Genomic DNA, 25051 nt, shown 5'->3' on the forward strand with positions numbered 1-25051 from the left:
CCGAAATTATGACATTTAAAGAATGACGGTTTTTTTAATTTCATTATATTATTGTAATTTCTTCAGGCGGGTCTTTGCCGAGTATATATATGAACAGCATGAGCATCGTATAAATCGGTTCTCGAGATCTTCGCGCGAGTGCCTCGTAATTGGCTCACAGTCTCATCCGGCGCGTTCCGTTTCCGCGCAGCGGGACACCCGCAGGTTTATTAGGCGTCCTTTCGCTATTATTCCTGCCGCACACCTACCGAAAGTACTCTTTCGTCCCTTTACCTATCTCACTTATCCCATTGAAATCGTTTCATCGCGGGGTTGCGCAGCGGCAGTTATCTCGCGCACCGCTCTTAACGAGACCTTAGATTATCGTTCGTGCGAACGTAATTAAGAGAATCGCATTGCAGGTTTATAGCGAGGGAATGACGGCGGCAAGCGAGCGCATGACGGAGGCGATGAAGGTGGTAGATTCTTTTGTCGGTAGATCAATCGGAAGCTCATTTCCTGAATGTAATCGGCTTTTGAATTGATTCATAGTTGATCGCTGATCATTTTCCGTGGCCTTGCCATGCTCGAAGCTTGAAATACTTATGCGTTTGCTGAATGAATCTCGACCAGTTCTCTGTTCAGCTGTTTGCATACACGTTCTCCCTGGAATGTGAGCGAGATAATCGCGCGCCACCGAGCGGTTTTCTCCCTTCGCTCTGCGTTCATTAGTCGAGTTTCGTCGCGTTATCGTCAAATATCTTAAGCTCGCACAGAATATTCCTGATCGGTTCTTATTAGAGGTCTTAATCGTGATGACTCTTCTCTCGGATCGACGCGAGTTCAAAATGGAAATTAGCAGCGGACGCTCGTGGAATTACGAACGAAAGAACGGGATAATTAATTCCCGCTGATCGCGAAATTATTCGCGAAAAAGACGCTCTTTATCTGCAACTACGTTCGCTCTTTGCTCGCAGCAGCGACATTAATCGCACGCAGTTTTCGAATTCCGCCAAGCAGCGCTTTTATTTGAGAACCTTCCTAAGTATGCTTGTTCGGAGAGGTAGATTCATTACTCCCTTGTCACGCGGCGCTCTTCGTGCCGTTGGTCTACCTACGCATACGTGGGTTTATATGTACTTCAAGTTGTCGACACTGCAATCGCTCAGAGTCTGGTTAGAGAGCTTGGAAAAGGGACATCAAAGGGAAAGGAAGTTGTCCAAGGGTGAAGAAGCCGCCCGTGATCGAGAACTGGTACTCGACTCTGCATACGAATGCACTGTTAATGTTGTTTCTTCATCATTGTAAGGCAATCCAGGTAGCGATAAAGGTTTACAGGACTCGTCGGTGACTTTTTGACATCTAAATCTAATAATTTTTAGCCTTCATATATGTAACTAAATGTAACTAAACAAGAAAGTATTAAGGAAGAAGGAAATGTCTCTTGCTTTGCGTAATTCATACTTTGTCAAAAAAGATAAATATATGTATTTCTGAATGAAAATTTATTTTGCTAAACTGTAATCGAATATTTAAAAAATTAGAACATTAAAAAATAGATAATTAACTAAATGTTCTAAAATTAATTACTTTCAAAAATCTTCATAAAAAACGAATGGTTAATTCTTGAATATTCTCTAACAAATGAAAAAGGAGACATTTCCTTTTTATATAATATGATACATAATTTAAACAAATAACAGATATTTCTAAATATTTTTTTTGCATAAAAAGATGAAAAAAGATCGCAGTTAGAATGGAATAAAAAAAGGGGAAGGGAATGACATTTAACACGTCGACATATAACTTTAAAGACAACAAGTTGCGTATAGATATGACCGGAAAGCCGAAGCGAAAGAGAGAAGAGAGAGGAAAAGGCAAAGACGCCCGTCTATCAGCGTCACGTTCATGACATGAACATAACAGCGTGCACCCTGTGGTTGATAACGCTTACAAGAGAGTTATCAATCATCTCGCGCCGAGATTGACCACCTAGACCAATGCGTGTTAATGTCGGTCAGCGTGCGCGAGTTTCCTGTTACAGTTATCTCGGTAAATTGTTTTGATCTTTGCACAAGTCGAGCTAGTTAGGTAGTCTCTTCAACCTGCATGTCGGAGTTAATAACCTTTTGCAAGTCTTCTCTGTCTCATTAGCAATTAAAATTTAGTTACGTAAAGAAACTACATTTAGCTAAATATATTACCATGTTCTTACTTTCTGATCTAACAAAAGCTATTATATTTTATCAAATATATTTATTTAGAGAGAAATTATTTTATGTTGTTCTCTTAATATTTTAAAAATTAAAATATAACTTTAACATATTCTGTCTTTCATTTTACATTAAATATTCATAATTATATAACTCTACTCATGTCTATATCAAGCTGTTTGGTCAACTTCACAGAGCTTTGTCATATGTACATATATGTATAGAGTTAAATTGTTCTCGCGTAAAAATAATATAATATCTGTGAAAATATGTGCTCTGTTTTATGGGAGATCATTTTGCTCGCTACGGAAACGCATATATTTATTCAAATGGTAATAACAAAAGGGGATACGTGTCCGATACTTTCGCGACAATAATGTATGGCAAGCTTGCGTGCGAAATCGACAAGCCTCGCTGATCAGCAAATTCAATGTTATTCTACCATTGCGGATACCGTGACTGGTTCTCGTATACCGTTTTTAAAGTCTCTCTACGAGATTTAACTCGGTAACCATTTTTTCTGCTGAATAATTCTCTAGATTTCGTCGATAGTTGTACGTCTATATATCGTACGACGACGTATTCGGCTTCGGCAATCACGTTGTATGTATATTTTCGCATGTATTCGTCTCGCGCGAATCCTCTTTTTACTGGTCTCGCCGTCGAAAGATCGTTCCGCGATCCATTTCGACAGGTGGTCCAGAACCCGCCTCGTATTTCAGGGGATTCAGGACTCCAATTACGGGCCCGCGCGAATAACCGTGCACTCCTTCTCTCTCGCTCTCCCTTCAGCTTTCTCGCGATCCGGACCGGGATCTAATTTTCGATCCGTGGGGGGTCAATACGTGGGATGTCAAACTGCGGCACGTCGAATACTACATACACTCGTTTTTACACGTGTTCTCTGCTACCGCCAAAGTTCGCGCGATCACGCGACAGTTAGTCCCTATATTTCGACGTAAATTATGGCATGATCTTGTTTTACATGCTTTTTATGTCGATTCGTTTCGACAAAATTGGAGTATGGTGTGCGTCGCGGCGACATCGCAATTATTAATAATTGATGGCATGATTTATATATGATTTATGAATATTCGTGTTTATTCGATCGTCGCAACTCATTACATCGTTTGATTTGCTCGTCTTGTGGTCATTCTGGTTCGCATTCGTTTAACATTTGTTATTACGACGTTCTGTGATTTCTGGTTCTACTTTATCGAGGAAAGATTCGGATACAGGTGTGTGTAGCTCATTTCCAGTTTGGACTTTGGTAAAAGAATTCACGTGTTCAATCAAGTAGGATGGCACTTTGTGCGGTCATTATGCAAATTAGCAATTACTTGTTCGTAGGTATACGCACGAAGATTGCCGGTTTTGGGCGGTGTGACTCGTTTAAGAGACTCTCGATCGATGAGCCGGGCGTGTGACATGCATGAGTACGAGATATTTTACTCTAATTACGTATCATGTTCCCGAGTTGTTATATCTTGTAAGAGTTGCGATCACGATGAACACGTCGATGTGACAATGTATAAAATTCTTTATGTATCAAACATCTTCATGCATCAGCAAGAAAATTAGCGCGACTTTTAATATAAAAAGTATAATACTTTTTAATAAAAAATATCTAAAATTTACATTTATATGAAATCAAGGTACATTAATTGGCTCAATTTGATATATGTTCTAGAAATATTTTATAGTATAAAATTGTTCTCTAGAAGTTATTATACAAATAAACTTTTAATTATTTATTAAAGCTAAATCATGCTTAAACAATTATCTTTATCTGTTTGCCAATGCATTGCACTTAATAAAATTAAATAGAATTTGATTTTAAGTGTTATATTTGTTTAATACGAAGATAATATAACATTCATATAAACTTTGCAAATAAAATTTCTATTGATATAGTATATAGTATTTAAACGAGAATTGAACATAAGAGTTTTTTGTTACAATTTTTTAAAATGATCAACCAATCAATTTTTTAAACGATAAATTCGATTAATCGGAAATCTCTAAATTTTCAATTATTGCTGACAATCGGTCGACAACGACGAAACAACATCGCAATCTGCATTTAATTATAAAATATAGCATACAAATATAAAAACTGGACAGACAAGGAATATTTGACATGGTCAATTTGAATAGCAAGCAAGAATGCCCTTTCAGTCTCTTTACGTTTTGAAATTATGCGGCTCAAATGTATAATTACAGTGAGTTGTCATTACCTTTGCTCGAGGACTTCCTCTGTCCTTGTGAGTTTTGCGATTTAAATGACTTTTGACCGCGTCAAGGTAATTAGAAATTTACCTTAATTACATTTTTTCCGCGATAAATATACATCTCTCAAATCAACCGAAAAATTACGTCTTGCAATATGCCAATATTTGTTTCGGAAGCTATTATTAATGTCTTCCGTCTACATAAGGAATTATTGCATTGTCTTCGGTCTGTAATGAACATCGGACATAAATCGCAAACAGGTTGTAAAATACAAAAAAAAACGTATAAAAAGCTGCTGCGATAATGCATTATTTTATTTAGGAATATTTAATAGAAAATTGTTTCTCGTATCGTTAATAGTGACTAATACTGTTAATATTCAATTATGGTAATTTTTGATTAGATGAAGGGAAACTCAAAACAATTAAGAAACTTGCTACCTAGTTATTGAAGTAATAGCCAGAACGTTATTTGGATAAATTAGATTCAATTGCTTGACCAATATTCTCGACTAGATTCGACCGCTGGCTAATTTTCGATAGCGTATAATTATCTAAGTGGATTTGATTTCATAATCTAAGACAAAATAAAAATCAAGAAAATCTCTGATATATTCCTTATATTGCTTATATTGCTTACTTAATCCATTTCTAAAAAAGTTAAAACAAAAAATTCATATTCTTAATTTGAACTTATCGTCTACTTCACAATTATAGAGCATATATCGATTTATTAGATAACTTTAAATGCATTCAAAGTTATTCCGCGTGTAAAATTTTATTTGTTATTCATTGATGCATATCACATTATTAATCATTATTGTCTGTCATGAGTTATACGTGTTTCTATCTCGCAAAAGCAGGTTGTCATTGGGAAATTGGCGAAATAATTAAGCGCTCGCATAACTGTGTAGTGTAGTGTTATAAGTTACAATATGTTTGCGCCCACAATTTATCGGACTTTGGTCGACTTAGCTAATTACGGAAGGTTGATTTTATGTTACGTAAACATAAAAACGTAAAAATGTATACGTTGTTCATTAATCATCATTAAAGAACGATTCAGTACGGCAACGAGGCTCGCGTGAGGTTTCGCGTTTTGGAAGACAGACATGCGAAAATGACATTGTGATGAATTATGTATCTTATTTTTCTTACGTAATGAAAGAACTTATTTAAAACTCCGGTCCAATGTTTGTGTGTGTGATGGATTTTATCTTGGATTTTACCAAACTTTTTCTCATTTTTATTCGAAAATATTCATCATTCATTATAATACAAAATTTTAATTTTTACATAACTATTTGAGAATGCATCAAGAATGCATATTAAGCTGCTATACGGCTATCATTAAATTCTATCTTCTTTATCATCAAAAGATCCTCCATGAATTTAAATTATTTTTTTTTATATGAGAAATCCGTAGATAAATGAAGACATATTCGACGAATTTCGATAACATCTTTCATTTATTAATGTATTCGATGAACTTTAGACAACTCTCTCTGTCGTGTAAAAATTACCATAGGCAGATATATAATTGCTAATCAAAAACGTGCACGCGCGTTGACAAGTGATTTTAAAATGTAATTTATATGTATTTTTTATAATAACTCAACATATACACCCACATCTATCTATATACACACACTCACACACGCATATGATATATCTATATATATGTAATATAAAAAGTTTATAATTGTGCAATTTCTGTTATAAATTTTATAACGTTTCTAATAATCACTTTTTTGCTTGAAAACTTTATTCAATTGATAATATCGAAAATAAATATTTAAAAGTTATAGTTTTTTTATTTACTCTATAGATATCACGTAGGTAATATAAATGTCAGATTTTTAGTAGACAATATGGACATCTCATTAATTATTTTTTGAAGAAGTAAAGGTGAAAACAAACATAATCTAGACGTATCGAATAAGACATTAACAAGTCTGTGGTTTACCATAAAACCGCAAATCAATATCGCGTTTCCTGGTATTCACACAGCGGTATCGTTAATAAATATATCGTTAATAATAATAATAATAATTTATTCGTATTTACACGCACGTCAAAATGCATTAGAAGTCTTTTTTGTCAGAATATAGCATCATGCGTGTATGTACAGAATGTTTCATAATCCTTTTCACACATAGATTCTTTGACTGATTAGAATCGATTTAGTGATTTAATCGTATCTTGTTTTCTCACAATTTCTAAACATTTAATTTTAAAAATATATTTGTTTAATTAATAAGTAAATTATAATTCCGTTTAAGTAGAAATAATTTGAAATCAGATGAATAAATAACATTTTGCTGTCCTTGTTTTTAAAACTTAATTTACATGCAAATGATCTGGAGAGGCTTTTTAATTACTTTTTACTTATTATAACTTATGTTTTAATATATCTGGCAAAGGAGACAACTTGAAATTAGTCGTTGAATTCGCAAATAGAAGCATCAGAACAAAGTGCTTTTAAAACTCGAGACATTGTATATATCAAACGACTACATCGTGATAATAATTGAGCCGTCGTCCTCCACCGTCGACGTCATCGCAATTTTAATCGGTCTCTCGCTTTGGGCTCCGTGGGTGAAATACTTGGTCAGTCTTGGCCTGGTTTCATGCGGGTCTTATCTGTTGACTTTGCTACCTCGAAGATTTTTTCTCTGTCGACTTTTACTTCTGCCATTTCTTACATCCGCTATTTGTTACTCTTTAATGCTTGATTGAACTGCGCAAGCATTTTTGCTCTTAATTGCGCTTTTTACATCTATCTGAGAATGACTTTAAAAATTGACCGTCATAAACTTAATGAAATTGCACAAGGTTATGTCCATGGAATTTATGCTAACAAAAAACACTTCTTATTCCAGTAGAAAAACGTATTCTAAATATAGTACACTATACACATATAATCATAATTCCTGCAAATTCTCGTGCATAGTGTTAATAAGTCGAAGATAATTTGAAAGAAATTGAGCTATTAAAGATGTATGTATCGTATATTTCATAATTTTCTGTTGTAATTAAACAAAAAATAAAGATACAACATGTACAATTCTTTTAAAATTAATGTATAATTTTTAAAATTAATTGTATTTATGTGATGTGATTTTTACATAATTAATTTTTAAAAATGTATGCATTAATTAAAAAAAATATCTCGATAAAAATATACATGAAGAGAGAAAGAGAGAGCGCATTCTCATTACTTTAAAGTTATTAATCATATTGTCTTCAATATATTAAAATTAGCATTGACTCAGACTAAGAATTAATGACACTGAACTTATTAATTCCTCAAAGGGTTTTAATAAATGGATATACTGGGAATAATTTGAATAGGTAGAGCGCGAAGCACTATAATGGTATCCGTCGCGATCCTCTGCACCAGCGAGAACACTTTTTCATCGTTATAACGTTCGCTCATGCCATATACGGTGATACTAAATCTCACGCGGTTATTCGAGAAATTAGTCGGTCGAATGCTCGTAAATAAAACCCGCGTGACTAAAGATTTTAAAAGCGTCATTTGGAAGTCTTGCCTACCTGATGGCTCAATATACCTGTGACTTCGTAGAAGATTCATTATATATTCACATCTCTTTCTACATTCGTTCGCTACTGGCTAAAATAGACATACGATATAAAGTAAAGTTGATAAGAGACACCGTTCTATAAATGCGCTTAAATGCAATAAGGCCATTATATTGATCTAACAGACATGATTATCATCTTTATATCTATATAAATATAAAATAAATCTATAAATATAATATATTAAAAAAATCACAATTTTGTTCCATTAACAACGCGATACTGTGAATAAATGAATAAAATCATATAATAATTACGTAAGAGCGAAAAAACGGTAACGAACGAGGTTTCACTGTGAATTAAACGACTCACAAATCATATTTATTTGACCTTTACGGAATTTTGAGAGGTCGATTACAAGTATGAGAACATTGAAAGGATTAAGAACACACGTTTCTTCGTATAGAACTGCGGACGTGCGCGTACTCGAATGTCAAAATATTTAATTCCAGTGCTTACAATTAGATCATATATAAGCATTTGTAAACAGATCGTATTTTAAACTATCGAACATCTTGTAAATATTTATTCTTCTATTTCTATCATCGTCAAACTTCTTTTATATACTTCTCACATAGCGATAAAACTTATTTTAAATTACCATAAATATTGCTCATTCATTAATGCATTTATATTAATATATATATGAAAAATTACTATTTCTAAATATACATACATATATTTAGATATTACATGTATTTTCATTCTTATATATATATTATTATTATATATTGAAATTAATATATATAAGTTTTTAATTAATTATTTTGTTCATTGATTCAATATCTATATTTTTGCGCTAAAATAATGGTTGATTAATTGATAAATCATCTATTTTAATACTGGTTTTTGATCATGCAATCTTTTCTAGAATTGTCATATCAATCTTAAGCATTTTTTGATATTTTACAAATATTTTATATCTCGCGATAACTTTATCATTATCATAAATTATAATCTCTTACGGCGATAGTACGAAAAATTGATTACAGCTTCGAACATGCACCGTGCGTGCTAGGTTTCTTCCGGACACGTAATTCACACCGCAAGACTTTCACCGTTAATCGTCCGTTGACTTTCAAACTCTTGTGTAAAGGATACGCGATGTACTGGCCCTTGATAATGGCGCGTAAATCATTTCGTCTCGTTCCTCAGGATGCGCGATGTTGCTCGGTTATTTTTAATAACGCATGTAGAGTCGTTCTCGATCTCTTTCTAATTTAGTTATAGACAGTAATGAACAAATATGGAATAAAAAGGTGTACCGTGATAGATGAGTCAGTAAGAAAAATCACGCGTTCGTGTCCATTCACATCCTACGCGTTAACTAATTGACATCAGGCTGAATATGCATAACAAAATGTGCTAGCAAATTATGTCGCATGTTTCAAAAATGTTGTTCGATATTACATCCGTAGACGCACGCTCGCGACTAAGAAGATTCGCACGTGGTCGTGTGATGACATTTCAGATTAAGAGAACCGCTGAATTATTCATTCGGCCGCGCCTAACGATGTGCGAAATATAAGCAGTCCCGGGCGTGTTACGTCACTCTAATCCGTCGTCAATGTCTACCAGGGCTAACGAAAGAGGAGAGAAGAGACACGTTATTATTACGTCGTCATTCATCCAGCCGAATGCGACGAACGGTACAGAGCTTGATATAGGATTTAATACGCCGCGAGTCCTTTCTTACGCTATTCGACCCTTCTTAGTCGTTATCTGCGACCTATCGAGATAAAGTTGTACAAGTTCGGATCCATGAATCGTGATCGAAAATGCGTGTAAGGTGTATGTAGCGTGTCTCGGATCGGTACTCCGGGAGATGGCGAGGGCAAGAAGGACGTGTGCGAGGGAGAGAACGCTGAGAATAAAGAATAGTCGAGAACAGATCCATCACCAGGTGAACGATCGACCGGTCGAGTTATCCGTCATCCCATCTAGGTTCACCAGCCGCCGATACTCCTCCACATTCGTCTCTCTCTCTCTCTCTCTCTCTCTCTCTCTCTCTCTCTCTCTCTGTTCGTCTGTCCGGTAAAGGTGTGGCCGGGAAGACAGACGGGCTGACAGTCAGACAGTCGGTTGTCTTTCCACGTGTATACGTGTGCGCTTCATCTCGAATTTTCTTTTTTTTTCCTCTCTCTTTTTCTTACTCTCGCTTTCTTTTTCTATCTCGTTCGACGTGCACGGTAAAAAGACCTCATGGACGCCGCAGCGGCTTCCTGAAAGCATTTAATTGCCCAGCCTGGCACGCGATCAAATATCAATTATCAACACTTTACGGAGCCGCTCTCGTCTCGCGGAGCGAGAGAGTTCTTAAGTTCATCTTCGTCATCGGATCGCGCGGATTAAATCGTTCTTATTTAAGCGAAACGGCCGAACTCGCCGCGTTGATTGATCATCAATGTTCTCTCATTTTTGAATCATTAGTTGTGCATTTTTCTTAATGGTTCGCTTTCAGATAGTATTGTTCGTTTAATCCAATGGTACCATCAAATCAATCGCGTCATGTTAGATAATAGTTTTACGACTTATCTAGCCTTGAAGAAAATAATAATTATTACATGAATTTCTCTTATGGACATTAACATTTAATTAATCTCTTTAAAACTTTTTTTACGCTAGTGAAAAATTACATTCTCTGAAAAGACAAAATTATATTGTAGACTACATTCTGTAAATTTAATTCATGAGAGAAATTGTACGCATGTATAATTATATTCATTTAGGTTTAAACAAAAAGTAATTACATAGAAATATAACGATAGAAATGATACAGATAGATAGAGATAGATACGCGGAAGAGATTTTCAGGTACGTTAGACTTCTCAAAGATCGATAATGACGCGTTTATCCGGACAATCTCGTCAGTTTGACATTGTTCTTCGTGCGTGGTGAACGTCGCATTTAACCGCGAGGTTATTGAACGCGGCATTCGGAGATTGCATCGATCGATCTCAGATCTGAAATCTGCCTTTCGAGGTGAGTGTGATCGCACCTTGATTGGCAGCTTTCCGAAGACATCGATGCCGCCGGAACGAACGAGCCGAAGCACTTCCCCGGAGGCGTAAAACGGTACCAAATACGCCGCACGATGCATCCATAGTTATGATGATTATATAATATTAGAAACAATGATAGTAATTGCGATAGAAGCAAAAGTACTATATCGATAATTACATAATTATGTAAGACATCTCAATAAATCGAGATAAATATCTACTTAGTTTTTTGACAAATATCAGATGTGTTTAGTGTTGTATTATTCAAATCATAGTTACATTCAAACGTATTCATTTCTTATTCCTCAATTCCGTATTAAAAATATTTTATAAAAATTCTTAATTAGAAATAGCATTAGTAATACACTAAATGTATTATTAAATGCACTATGAAAATATTTTTAGTGAGAAATTATATATATTTGAGATTTGAGACCTTTTCATAAAATATCTTTCATGTTATATTTACAAAGTAAATTTATTTAAATATATTTTTTATTTTTATAAATGATTTTTATGATTTATATAATATATAATCTTTAAAAGAAAAAATACAAATATATAGAATATATTCTAAATATCATAAAAATTTAAAAAGACTGGCGACTTACAATTACGATCAGAAATGTGTCATGTTAATTCAATATTTCTTCAATATGCAAAATATATTAATATGTAAATGTGTATGAATTATGCAATTGATAATAATTTGTCGTTTATCATGTAATGTCTAATCTTATGAGGAATTTTTGGCATATTAATGCTATTCGCGTGCATTAATAAGCAAGAAATTTCTTTTGGAGAACCAGTCAGAATGACTATTCCCAGTGGCTGTTCGTGAGAAATACTCTATGCTTACACAGACAGAGCTTAGTTAACGGAATCGTTCGCTCGTTCACTCGCACATCAACCCTGAACTCAAGAAACCCGCTCGAAGGCACTTGGTACACGTCAACGTCAAGTTTGTACCTACGTCGGGTAAAAGTGTAAGAATAGAATCGAATGGATAGGTTCTTCTGCCGGCTTGTTGTGTGCAACGTTGTCGAGAAAGAGCAGAACACAGAAAGATAGAGAGCGAGAAGGAGAGAAGAGCACTTCTTCGCGAGTTGTATAGTTCCGTCCGTCTTTAAAAACCTTTAAGAGGCACGCGTTATCGTTAATAGCGTACGAGAAGAGGTCTATGAGGAAAACAAAGACGCTATTGTCGCGTTTACGGAACTTGACGTTATAGTCAGTTCGCGTATAATAATCGATGAACCATAATTTGATGACTCTATTTCTTAAAGTCAATAGCCCAAGCCATAAGCGTCAATCTTTCGACTTTATTTGTAGAGTTACTGTTATGAATATATATATTTGAGGTATGACAATATAAAAACAAATGAACAAAAATTATTATTATTAAAAAACGGGACATTATAAAATATATACACATATTTTTATAATATGTTCTAAACATTGTACATTTTGAGCAATTTTTTTTCAAAGAATCTTAACTCGTTTGAAAAGAAATTATGGCAGCGCTCACCGAATCTAAATTGAGTAAAATTGGGAAGAATTTAATTATCAGATGAGGAACCAAAGAAAGTGCACAAGATCTCTATCTCTCTCTTTCTCTCTCTTTCTCTTTCCGTTTCTTTCTCTTGATTTCTTCTTCTGGGTGGTTTGCATAAAATTCCTTGAAAACATTCCTTAAACGCGCAGGAGGTCGATGGCTTTCGCCGCAATCGGGGTGGGAAAAGTTGGTCTCTGCGGGCTACCACTGGGTTCGTCGAATCTCTTGACTCACGTCGATTGCTGCGGATACGGCGGTATACCTACGGCATCTAACGTTATAGAGATACGTGACGGCTGTTAACATCTTCTTTCTCGTTCCCCTCTCAACCGTACTCCTACGTGAAACAAAATGAACGAGGAGAAGGACAATAAATAACGGTTGCTTCTGGCCGAGTCCGATCGCACCTTTTACAAGTGTTCCTAAACGAACGCAGCCCCATCGGTAGATGGAACGCGGATATTTTCGGTACCGCGTCGCATTTAGTGTCGTCGAGATAAGATGACTATGTTCGGCATAGTTTAGTAAGTGCTGCAGATAAGGAAGCCTCGTCGACGCGACTTCGGTACGTCACGTTGTTCTCACGTAATCACCCAAGTTGTAATCTTAATTATATCGAATGTCCCTGGAAACTGCTTACGAATGTATCAATAGCCGAGCTTGTGGCTCAGTCCAGAAAAAAGGTTTTTGGTAGAAATTTAGACGCACACGGGAGATACACGGTATCAAAGAGTTAGAAGGAGGGAACAGCTTTTAACAGTGTTCTCGGATAAAAATAAAAGCATTTTTCTGCGCGCTTCCCTGTTATCTTAAGCTTGAAGAATTTGAATGAAAGATTAATTCTAGTGCCTTTTTCAGTTCATACTAGAATTAATATAATAAATATCACTAAATTAATATATAATAACTTAATATAATATAATATGTACTTATATATTGTATGTATATGTGTTTGTGTGTATATGTATACATTTTATCGTTGCAATGTGCTACTCGCGGAGTGCCGAAAAGAGATTGCGACAACGGGCGTAATAACGCGAATCGTGTAATCACACGATGTAATCAAGCGGCCTGTGAAATATCTCAAGTTAAATGAAATGTCATAAACTCGACTCGCGGCTTTAATGAAAACGTTGGCGCACAAACCTAACCACGAGACTCACTAATTACCTGGCGATCGCCGGGATTAAGCCGCGGCACGTAGATTACGACAGCTTCCTAGTCGTGATTAATACGCGTCATTATAAAGTAAACTTCGGCGCGTAATCTTCGGATAATTTGTACGGGGAGGCTGCCAAAGAGATAACACATATAGGGGACACGATAATTAACTCTGTACCAATCATCGTTAGCGGCGCATTCGATCGCTATTGAGGCAAAATCGTGAGCTACGAACGCGCGCGTGGGCAATCGAGATGCAATGCACTATCTTCGATAATAAACGTACCATTATCCAATTTACCGTTTTCTATAATTCATGTACCGACGAGCATATAGTGCGCGCCGCATCCGCTTCATGTTAAGATTGATGATTTGCCTATCTACGCCGGCGATCTTTATTTACATATAATTAACTCGTGGCTCTCTTTGAAACCGAATTAATTATCCACTAAAATGCACGATTAATACGCTCACTAGTCTTAGCCTTCTCTTCCTGTGTAATTTCTCCGCTTTTGTGACAGCTATCTGATGGCATTAGCAAACCCGCGATAATTCATACGTGCCTCTCCGCGAGATCGCAAATCATTTTTCATCTCTGTCATCGGTCGAATGGAATCTACTTGTGTATTCATACGACACAATCGACAAACACATTATGGACGTTTAAATCTGCTTACATTATGAAAACATCGTTACCTCAGCGTATTAAAAGAACTAAGTTTTAAATCATTTCGTGAGATATTCCCTAACATTTGTTTCAAACAAACTTTTAATGGTTAACTAACGTGTTTATCCAAAAATCATACAATAATCTAAACAGCTAACATATTAAAATAAACGAAACAGCACATATATTCATTTTTTTACACGCATATTTTATTCAACATATAAATACTTATATATACATATTGAATAAAATATATGTGTAAGAAAAATAAAAGTTTATTTGTGCTGTTTCTTTTAATATATTAATTATATATAGAATTATTTAAAAGTATGATTACTTATTTTAAAAGATTATAACATTTAGTTCTACTAGTTTACTCGGTTGTTAGTGAAAGTAATGGAATTATAATATATATTTTTGCTACATCTACAACAGATTTGTTTCTCAAGCGATATATCGAAATAATCTGCTTACAGCGATGTCTAGTTTCCTTTTCTATCATCTTGGGCTTTTTAGGTTCTCTTTATGAATAAAACAAATTTTTTATTTATTACGCGGATTAGCGGGAGACAAACAAACTCGTAGAATCGCATATAAAATCGAAGAAAGCCGCGCACAAGTAGTAAACTCACGTATCGCTCGGACACATTACTTCGCAGGTCCTGCTAATAAATCTACATCGGCTTTCAAATTAAAAGCGCGCGGCTCGGGAGCACAAGAGAGACGGTGGAACTTCAGAGGAATATATTCCAGGAAATTTTCGTTAACATGTACGTGCTCTCGCTACTCGCTCTCGTTTGCATTCATCGGCGTCGCGCGATATAGTACAGGCGCGAAAGTGTTTACTTCTCTCCTTCGTCGCGGCGATTGCCGGACACTGTGGCTTGTCGAAAAAGGAAGGCATCGAGAGGAACGAAGGGAAAGACGATGTGTGAACGATGCAGGAGAAGAAGAGATGTTTACGTTGGACTAAGGGGAAGGCCTCGTTACGTTCCCTTGGTCCCAGACTTATACGCAACGAGATAATATCGGTTCAGTACGAACATACGCGAGAAAATGTGATTGCCTATTGGTTTTTATTGCTATGTATCGTGAAATTAACAAAATGCACTTAAAGGCAAGTGATGTGAATTAGAATCGCGATTTCCGATTATTTATACAATTTTATTTATTGCAAAGAATTTTTCTCTCTGCTTTCATGATGTATATAAAATCAAGATATCAATGTATTTTAAATAATATAACTATCCTCTTGTTATAATTATATAATGTAATTATTAATATTATATGAACTGATAAGCATTTGAATTTGATCGATTTACGTGTTGCAGTTTCATACGTTATTATTATTATTTTTTTTTTTTGAAGAAATAAAGCCTAGTCGCTTTTATATAGCATAGTTCGCTTTGCATAATGCCACGATGCAATTAATGTCCGGCAATTTATACGCGCGCCGTCGCGCGCTTTATTAAATCGATTCATATTCCGACATAAAGTATTAAGATTAATTGTTCTGAAACACGAGATTCACAATAGGAAGCAAATTTTAAAATTGGATAAAAGTATTCACAAATCCATAAATATAAATTTATATTTTTTCTGATTATTTATATACACAGATTAAAGATTATATTCATGAATTATATATAAAATTATATTGTAGAACTTTGTCAGATATGTTAAAAATTTAAAATAATTTTTAAGTATTCAATTATTTATCAAAAGAATTTTTAAGATCAAATTGTTTTAATAATCTGTGATTAAAATTATGTATTGTGTGTGTACATGGAAAAATCTAATAACAGAATACTGTATTCTTTTGTGAAACACACAAAATTATTTATGAAAATTGAAAACGTCTTTGAAAATGTTAGATTTTTTATAAGACATAAAATGAATTTAGACATTTCTCAAGTTTAACATTTAGAATTGCGTATTTGAAAATTTCATAGATATTTGAACTGTTTCTTTATTAATTCGGCATACTTCACTAAAAATATTCTTTAAGAACACGATAATTAATCGTTTTTGCTCTTGCGTTCATTCTTTCACTGGCCCTTCGTGTGAAATATTTTACCCTCGTCGAGTGTTAACGAATCTTCGCGCAAATCTCTGAGTGCGAAATATATAAGTTGTTGTTCGCTGTTGAAGTCACGCCGAATCGTGCGGCCTACGTCGACATGAGGCAGAAGAGACCGAAAGATACTTGCAAGCTCGCATAAAGCTCGCTCTCTCTTTCTTCTCTGTTTTCTTTAGTTCCAGTCTTCCCACCTCCCTCGTTGTCTTTCCTCGTCGACAAGCACGAGTTTACATCACGTGGAGAGTAAGAGGCGCGATCTCGTAATTATTACGTCGTGAAGGATGGGAAGTGACGCGATGATTACCGCCGTTGCCAACCTTCTTGAAACCTCCAACGCGCTATTCTCTCGCCTCTCAGCTTCATTTTCTTTATTTACTGTCAGATTCAACTCGTACGCCATACTTTGCGATTTGGTGACAATGACATTTCGTCGCTTGTCATATGATTTGTTTTTCATAAGTGACATGTATAATTGCGAAATAATATAATGGAAAAATTTTTATCGAATGTAGAAGGGCTTATAACAGTAATAGTAATTAAGATTTAATTAGTATATGATATAATAACTAACGGATTTCATTCGACATTAATAAATGGTTATATCCGCTAATCATAAGGAATATCTATGATACTCCGATTGAATTTACAACACATTAAGCCGTCTTATTATCATTGGGAACAATGACGAATGATCAAAGAGGATAGAATACGAAGATTAGATTCGAATCTAATATAACTTTGGCTTTCGACTGGAGATATATGTTACCTTTACTTAACACAAAATGTATAACATGAGATGAGATCAGTCTAGCGAATCATGTAACACTGTAAAAGTGCTGTCATAGTCCTGACAGGGTCAATTATCCCTACCATCGACCGCCGCCATTCTCGACGTTAATTGTCGAGCGTTATAACGTGGCACGACATGCCAGCAGCAGGCGCCACAATAAAAAGAGAAGCGGACGGAGTGCGTCCTCCTTGCACGGTAGGATGCGTCCAGCCGCCATTTTGGTGGCGGTGCAACAGAGGGGTAATAACTGCAGGAATTCATGGTAATGGCGATAATGCGTGCTCCGACGATGGGGCCCGCGGGGTTGAAGGACGAAAGAGACGAGGCCCCTGAAGAGGCCCACCGGAGAGAAGAAGTGGGGAGACTCCGCGTGTCATGATGCAGAAACTTACGTACGCCTTCACGTACGTTTCGTGCGTACGTGCGAACACCGATCTCGAAGGGGAGATCCATGGGAGCGGGCCTGTTTCTGATTGGTCGGAGCACGTACACCGGATGTTGGAGGTCGGTTCTGCGTTGGGGGAAAATATTCGAATTATCCCTTACAGTCCTTTACACGGTATTGATGGGAAAATAAAGAGGACCGACAAATTTATTTAAAATCGGCAATTGTAAAAACATATATTGCAATTTGATATTTTATCTTTTAATATTTAGGAAAAATCTAAGAAAACGAGAAAAAATTTATTGTAATGTATTTGCATCAATATATTTTATCATGACGCGTTTAATTTTCTTTTGCGACTAAATTTAATAAAATTTGTTAAAAGATTAAAGCTGTATATGTATATGTTTAGCATTTTTTTTTTCCATATAGAAATTCTTTCAACAAAACGGACTTTTATAAGTTGCGAAAATGCTTAAAGCTTAGGCTGAGTTAATCCTTTTAAATTTTTCTAAATTTATCTACATTATAAATTAATGTACAAAATAGATATGATATGCAGATGGTACACAGATGAGAGACTAGTGACAAGAGATAAGGGTAGAAAAGCACGATGCATGCAGCAATCTTCCACAGATAGTCTTGTACATGATTCCTAATCTCTGTATTTAATATATGATAGTATTATTATGTACCGTTATTCTCAACATTTAATTATAAGAGAAGAAGCAATATTACCGCTATGTAGATATTCGTATTAAATACATATTTATGCTCATAATTAAGCCTATCGCGAATAAAAAATGTGGCAAAAAGTGCGGCACGTATGTGTGCGTCACATGCCAGCATTATTTATCATTACGTTTAATGAACGTGCTTAAGACGATCACATCGTGCGCTCTTAATAGCGATTTCTTTTATGATCGTGTCGTCATCCTGTGTCCAACCCTTGATTTGGAGCAATTCGGAGTAATGAAAATCCACGTGTAATACTTCCTGCACATGGCAGGTAAAGTGAGAAATAAAGATCTCTGTAATAATCTTGTAACAAGTCGTTATATGTCTTCTTATGAATTTTATCACAGCTGTCAGGCGATCAATATTAATTGCTCCGATAAACGACTAATGTCATCTTTGAGTCACTATATTTTTGTGTAAAATTATAATGCAATAATATATGAAATAACAAATTACTATACGCACCACAATTAAGAAAGAATCTGGATAAGCACTTGACTTGGAAGAATTCTTATAGAGAAGGATTAAGAATTTCACAGCATCGTTATAATGAATTTCGTTATGTTAACGTTTAAAAAGGGATCCATTCGAATCCTAAAGCACGTACTAGAGGGGAAAAACTGTTTAACGAATAAACACGTTGCAAACAAGAGTCGAGTGTGTATATAAAGAATAACCTGGGCTTGGTGTGGACAGATGCATGGCTCGCTTGAAACGACCACTCGTCATCTTTCGAGAACTTCTAGCTGAAGTGATGACAAGAAAAACTGACAGACTATAGTAAATGACGAACATCGTATTTCTTGACTAATGAAGTAAAAATATTTTAATGATACTGCCTTCGTGTCCGATGAAAATTTCTTAAATCGCGTCTAAATAATTTAATATGAGGGAGGACTAATTAACACATTTTAATCAAATATTATCCAATATAAAAGTTAACAGTATAAGAGAAAATATTAACGAAAACTCAAACATTTTTCTAACATCGATTTTTACTAATGTTTTTGTGGAAATCAGAAATTTGATTTGATTGTCGCTAAAAGAATTTCTCGTTGTATTATCTTCATGGATTTTTAAATCTTGATTGAATACTGCATTACACACAATATCTATTTTTGAAGAAATTTTGTTTTATATATGTTCTCTTACATTTATATTTTGATTTTTATAAAAATGTAGTTGATATATAGGACATTCAACTTTTAGCTATTGTGTGTAGCTAAAGTGACTAATGGATTTGTGTGAGATCAAAGCAATGTAATTCTAGTATTGTGAGAAATGTAAGACTTACCAAGGGTGCCGTCCAGAGAGAAGGAATGCCTATCGTTTCTCCATGCCCAGGAACACAAGTCGCAGGTGGTGAGTCCATCGGTGGCTATGCTTTCTTCGGGTAAATAAGGTGGTCTAGGGGGCGGCGGTATAAAACTGCCAATAACAGCCCATAAGGAATCGACGTCGTTACCGACCCCGGTATAATACAGCAATTCTTCTTCAGCGACACCGGCGAACCAATCCATGTCATTTATAGTAGGATAAACCGTGTTCGTACTTGTCGTAGTTGTGCCGGTGATTGTGACCTGAAAATAAGACAGTTAACATAAATTTACATGAAAAAAAAATATATAAACTCTAATTATTTTTTATAATTATATGAAGAGTTTACAATATATTTTAGATAAATATCTATTAATCTATTATAACAGATTATCGTGTGATTTTCTCTAACTTTAATGTAATTATAATAGATGCAACAATTTATATATATTTATATTTTTTTCATTTTAATTATATATCATAATAATTTAAAAATATCGTAGACTATATGTGATATCTTAATTATTCTATAAAAATGAATTACTGCACATAATCTACTATATATTATTACGATATTTTGAATTCAGGAACGAATATGAAAGTGTCATGCGTCTATTTTTATGTCATAAATAGTTTATTTTAATTTTATTTCGAGAATATGCAAAAGTTATAACGTCACACTAAGTTGAATATTTTTTTGACATGTGCTTTTATTTTTTTTTTTTTAGAAATATTTTTTTATATGTATCTTCCGATCGATATTGTTTATTTTGCACATACATATCTTAAAAGTTCAATCGAACTTAATTTTAGAGAGAGAGATAGATTCAATCTATCAAAAATTTAAATTTATTTATTAGTAAGGTACGATTTCAATTTTTACACACGCACACAATATATCTCCTAGTCCTGAATAAACATGGCTAATGGAACTCTCATCGTACCCTTGCACGAGGTTGTGAAAAAAAAATTGAACATATCCAGTCTGTCGTCTGGTACATGTTTCAGGAAATGGCGGGGCAAACAGACGTTAAAATCAAAAAGAGTGAGAAACACAGTCAGGCGCATCTCTGAGCATTTTTCTTCCGTGAAACAGTGGGGAACACCGGATGAAGCTGAGCTTTACAAAGAGACATCCGATGTTCTCCTAACTCTTATGACAAACATTGAGAATTGTACGGGCGGTAGCAAACATACGTGCCTTTCTTCTTTCTTACTTTCTTGGTTCATCATTTGTATCTTGCACATGAATTTAATAGAAGACAATGCTAAACAATAATCGTTCATGAATAAATTATCTAAAGATATTCTTGAAAATATCCTTGTCGATCATAAAACAGCGCGAAGATAATAATAATTTTGCATTAATATAGGACTTTATTCATTTTTTAATTCTAATATAAATAAATTAATAAAATATAATATGATAAAGAGTAAAATATAAGAATATGAAACACTATATGAATAAGATAATATAATATATTAAGTACGAAGAATCTTACGCTATGTAATAAAATGATTTGAGTAATCAGATAAAATACTTTACGAAAAAAACGTGTATTCGAGATTATAACGTGATTTCACATGATTAACGTGAGCAAGAAAATCAAAGGGCATTGACCGTATATAGCGCTATATATTTTTCAGTGAATAACTTGAAGAGGCACATATACACAAGCGGTTTAAAATCCGCATAGCTCGTCAAATGGTGATTATCTCGAGGAACGATGATTCTCTGATGCGAAGTTCCGTGTCGTAAGGCGGAGTTAGCGAAGAATCGATAGACAGCAGATGATTATTCGTATCGCTGGTGATTATGAAACTATTCACGCAAGACATAAACGAATCTCTCCGTGTCGATGTTCTTTGACGCACACGCGCGCAATAGTTAATTATTGACGTAAACAAGTAGGTATTCGTAAAGAAATATGGACACGCATCGTTTTTTTCTTTTCCTGTTCGATTAGGATATTAACGTTGCACCGGATGTAGTTGTTTGAAAATCAAGAGATATCTTTCAATGCTGCATGCAGCATTATATTTAATGACTTCATCTCTTCGTTGCTAGGAAGTTCTGACGTTTTTCACGTGAATTGCATATTAATCTAGGATGTGCAGTCATATATTTAAGCGAAATAATGTATTGGCAATTGTAGTATTCGAGATAAATGTAGTTCATTAATGACGGAACGGAAATCATGATGTTTTTAATTATAGTTGCTTGGTTGTTATATATTGCTATGTATCAATAACTTCTTTAATAAATATAGTAACATTATAAATTTAAAAAATTAATTAAAAAAATAATTTTTTTATTTATAATGTTACTATATTTTTAATTATATATATATATATATATTTATATTAAAAATCCATGAAGATAATATAACGAGAAATTCTTTTATATATATATATATATATATATATATATATCACGAACAATATATACAAACTATAAAATTTATAAAATATAACATTATTAGGTGACACTGAAAGTGTCGAACGCGATTCAATATTCGTGTTCGAGTATCATGTCTTAAAGGCTTAAGAAGATTGAAGAGCACAGGAATAATGCCGCACGAAGCGTTCCTCTTTATTGAATTCTATCAGTCTCGGATCAGGTCGAATGATCGAATGAAATAACTGCTCCACAGAGAGATTCATTCGAGCGCGCCTACGGTGGTTCTTCGTGTCGAGACACTCGCGTTCTCCGGTAGAAGTTTCAGATCGGGTTGCATATCATCGACGAGATCGAGAGTCACTGTGTTTATTCTCCTCTCGGTTCTTTGTCGTGGCTTTTCCACAGCGGTGAGATGATCGCGGTGAAGATTCGACTGCAGGTACGATGCGTCCTTGTATCCTTTATAAAGAGGTGGGGTACTTTTGTGCTACACGAAGGAGGCTCGTGGTCGGGATTATGGATAGGATCCGAGAGAAGCGATCGGGCCCTCCGCATAGCACACAATGGCACACATTGATCGGCTTAATTACCGTGATATCGGCGTAATTAAAGCCCCGTTGTGTTAGGAGCCCTTTCTACGAAGACGTCGAAGAAACCGGTGACGTGACTCCCGGCGTCGGGATTCGCGCATTTTTTACGCGTATCTCCTCCCGATAGCTTCGTACGATTCTCTCGTCAAAACCCTTCTGTCACTTCTCTGCGTTCCTCGGCAACGCTTTGTTAATAAGCCATTATCTGACCGGCGACGCACCTTTGGCAAGGCGCATAATTCAATGACGCGGAGCTTTTAATAAACGCGATTCGCATCCAGCCGTGGAAAAATTATGAACGCAATCTCATCCGGCGTGTGCAAGGTCATCCAGGTGGAGTTCGTTTTTTCTACCAAATAAATACGTTCGTTATATTGCGATTTAACATCGATGAAAGAAAATAGGGAAATATGCTTGCGCCAGAGATAAACGAAAACAACTTTGTCGTTTTTCTTTCATGTCTTCTTCTTTTCTCCTGTGGTTTTGCTTGTATTAGTAAACTTGAGTTTTATTATATAATTTTTGTCTGAAAAATTTTTCATAATTTTTTATTCGAATTGTTTAATGTATAACACATATATGTATATACATACATATCATGGATATGTAAATACATATATGTATATAGAGTTGTTTAACTTATTTTTTTTATTAATGTCGAAATGTATTCTATTAATGAATATTATTAGATATTAAATTATGTATGATATTTTTGATCACCCGAAACATTTAATGATGACATCTTGAGACAATCGAGAATCGCCAAACTGTCATACGCGATTACCTTTTTTCCGTTTTTGACACTTTTATAACGAAAAAAATTTTGGTGTGCTTTAGAATCATCTACTCGCGTTTGCAACATTCGGATCCAAGGAAATCAGAAATTCAGCACATTGTTCAGCACCGCCTCTCCAAAAGAAGAGGATCTTACAACGAGAAAAGATTATCCAATATCCAAACTTCAGTGTGACTACTTCAGACCAAGTAAGTGACAGCGAAAATAGTTTAGATATGTTTGCGTGATATAACAATAATATTTACGTTTATCGTTGTCAATCGATTCGTTATCGCAATACGATAATACTTCCTGTACGTGACATGGTTATACAATCCCACAATAAATATCCACGTAGTCACGCTCGTCAATGAAATGTTTAAAATATGGGATTGTTCGATTGATTTGTGGGTCATCAGTATGGCCTAACAAGAACCAATCCAAAGTATTAACACCTCGAGCTATTGCTTTTTGATTTCATCATCTGTTATACTTGTTATATTTGAAGGTAAGTAACGTCTCGTTACAATTACGAGGCGTTTACGAGCGAAAGGGATGATGGTTTATACTTGTTAATTATAACATTTTCCTCGACGGCTCTGTCATTTTTAGACAGGCTTATATATACATTCAATCATTAAAAGAACGCGGAAAGTATTTCTATATAAACTTTGCATTCTAATCGCGAATTTATGCATATTTTAGATATAAAATTATTCTTCCTTTTTTAGTGTGCATATAATTAAATTTCGTATAAATTATTGTTATATAGAAATTAATATGCTCGAATTATTCAATTTTCTTACGACAAATTAGTCATTTTATTAAAATATCACTTATTGTTAGTAATACAAAAGTTAATATGAAAAGAAAAATTATATGAAAAAGTTTATGAATGAAGTCATTCATATTATTAATGAAATTAATTTAAACGTAATTAGTATTTAAACATTTAAAAATATTGCTCACGATGATTGAAACATAACTTTCGCACGATAGAAACATAAGAAACGCCATTTATTATCCGGATTCAAAGTGCCGACATTCAGAATGCGGCTAAAATTATAGGGTCCCCTTGAAATTTCCATAGTAAAATAGGTCTACGGTTCTTTTTACGTTTCGGTTGCGATTCACACCATTGTCCCTATGATTTCTTTCGCGGCCCCCGATGCCAACATTCTCCGTCTCTCCATCCGGTCGTTTTCAAATATATTTTAGAACTCGCACTACGGAATTCGCGCCCTGTTTCTATCGAGCCGCCGCCTTCCGACGTGTTTCGTCGGACCGCGCATTTGCAATTCTGACACATTCGCAGTCGAATTTGCCCTCTTCAGGATACAGTAACACAAAGGAATCAGAGTCGGAAGCGATGTGGCGGGATATGTTGGAATACCAAACATGATTCCCGAAAAGATTCTCCTGGTTTCCATCTCGCGTCGCGTCTTCGTTTTCAATTCCGTTCTCTCCGTCGTCGTCGCTGACATCGTCTCGCGATCTTCGTGGTCCTGTGAATTTTCGGTGCTCCTTGGCGCAAGGCCGGGAGATGCGTTTTATCCATCTT

The 25051-nt window shown here is 34.9% G+C and overlaps 2 protein-coding genes across 2 annotated transcripts in view; one reads left to right on the forward strand and one right to left on the reverse strand.

Moving 5' to 3' along the window:
- LOC114940516 (uncharacterized) overlaps positions 1 to 25051 on the reverse strand; it is a 66578-nt gene that overhangs the window by 8236 nt on the left and 33291 nt on the right. The window contains exon 2 of the mRNA XM_029315227.2: positions 19702 to 19987. Coding sequence (XP_029171060.1) covers positions 19702 to 19987 — 286 coding nt within the window. The remainder of the gene's footprint in view (positions 1 to 19701; positions 19988 to 25051) is intronic.
- The window catches only part of LOC114940517 (L-lactate dehydrogenase), a 142639-nt gene that overhangs the window by 7195 nt on the left and 110393 nt on the right, over positions 1 to 25051 (forward strand). The window contains exon 2 of the mRNA XM_029315230.2: positions 23553 to 23699. The gene's annotated coding sequence lies outside the window, so the exon portion shown is untranslated. The remainder of the gene's footprint in view (positions 1 to 23552; positions 23700 to 25051) is intronic.

Source organism: Nylanderia fulva, unplaced genomic scaffold (assembly GCF_048542155.1).
Source record: "Nylanderia fulva isolate GAGA-0341 unplaced genomic scaffold, ASM4854215v1 Scaffold5, whole genome shotgun sequence".
NCBI lineage: Eukaryota > Metazoa > Arthropoda > Insecta > Hymenoptera > Formicidae > Nylanderia > Nylanderia fulva.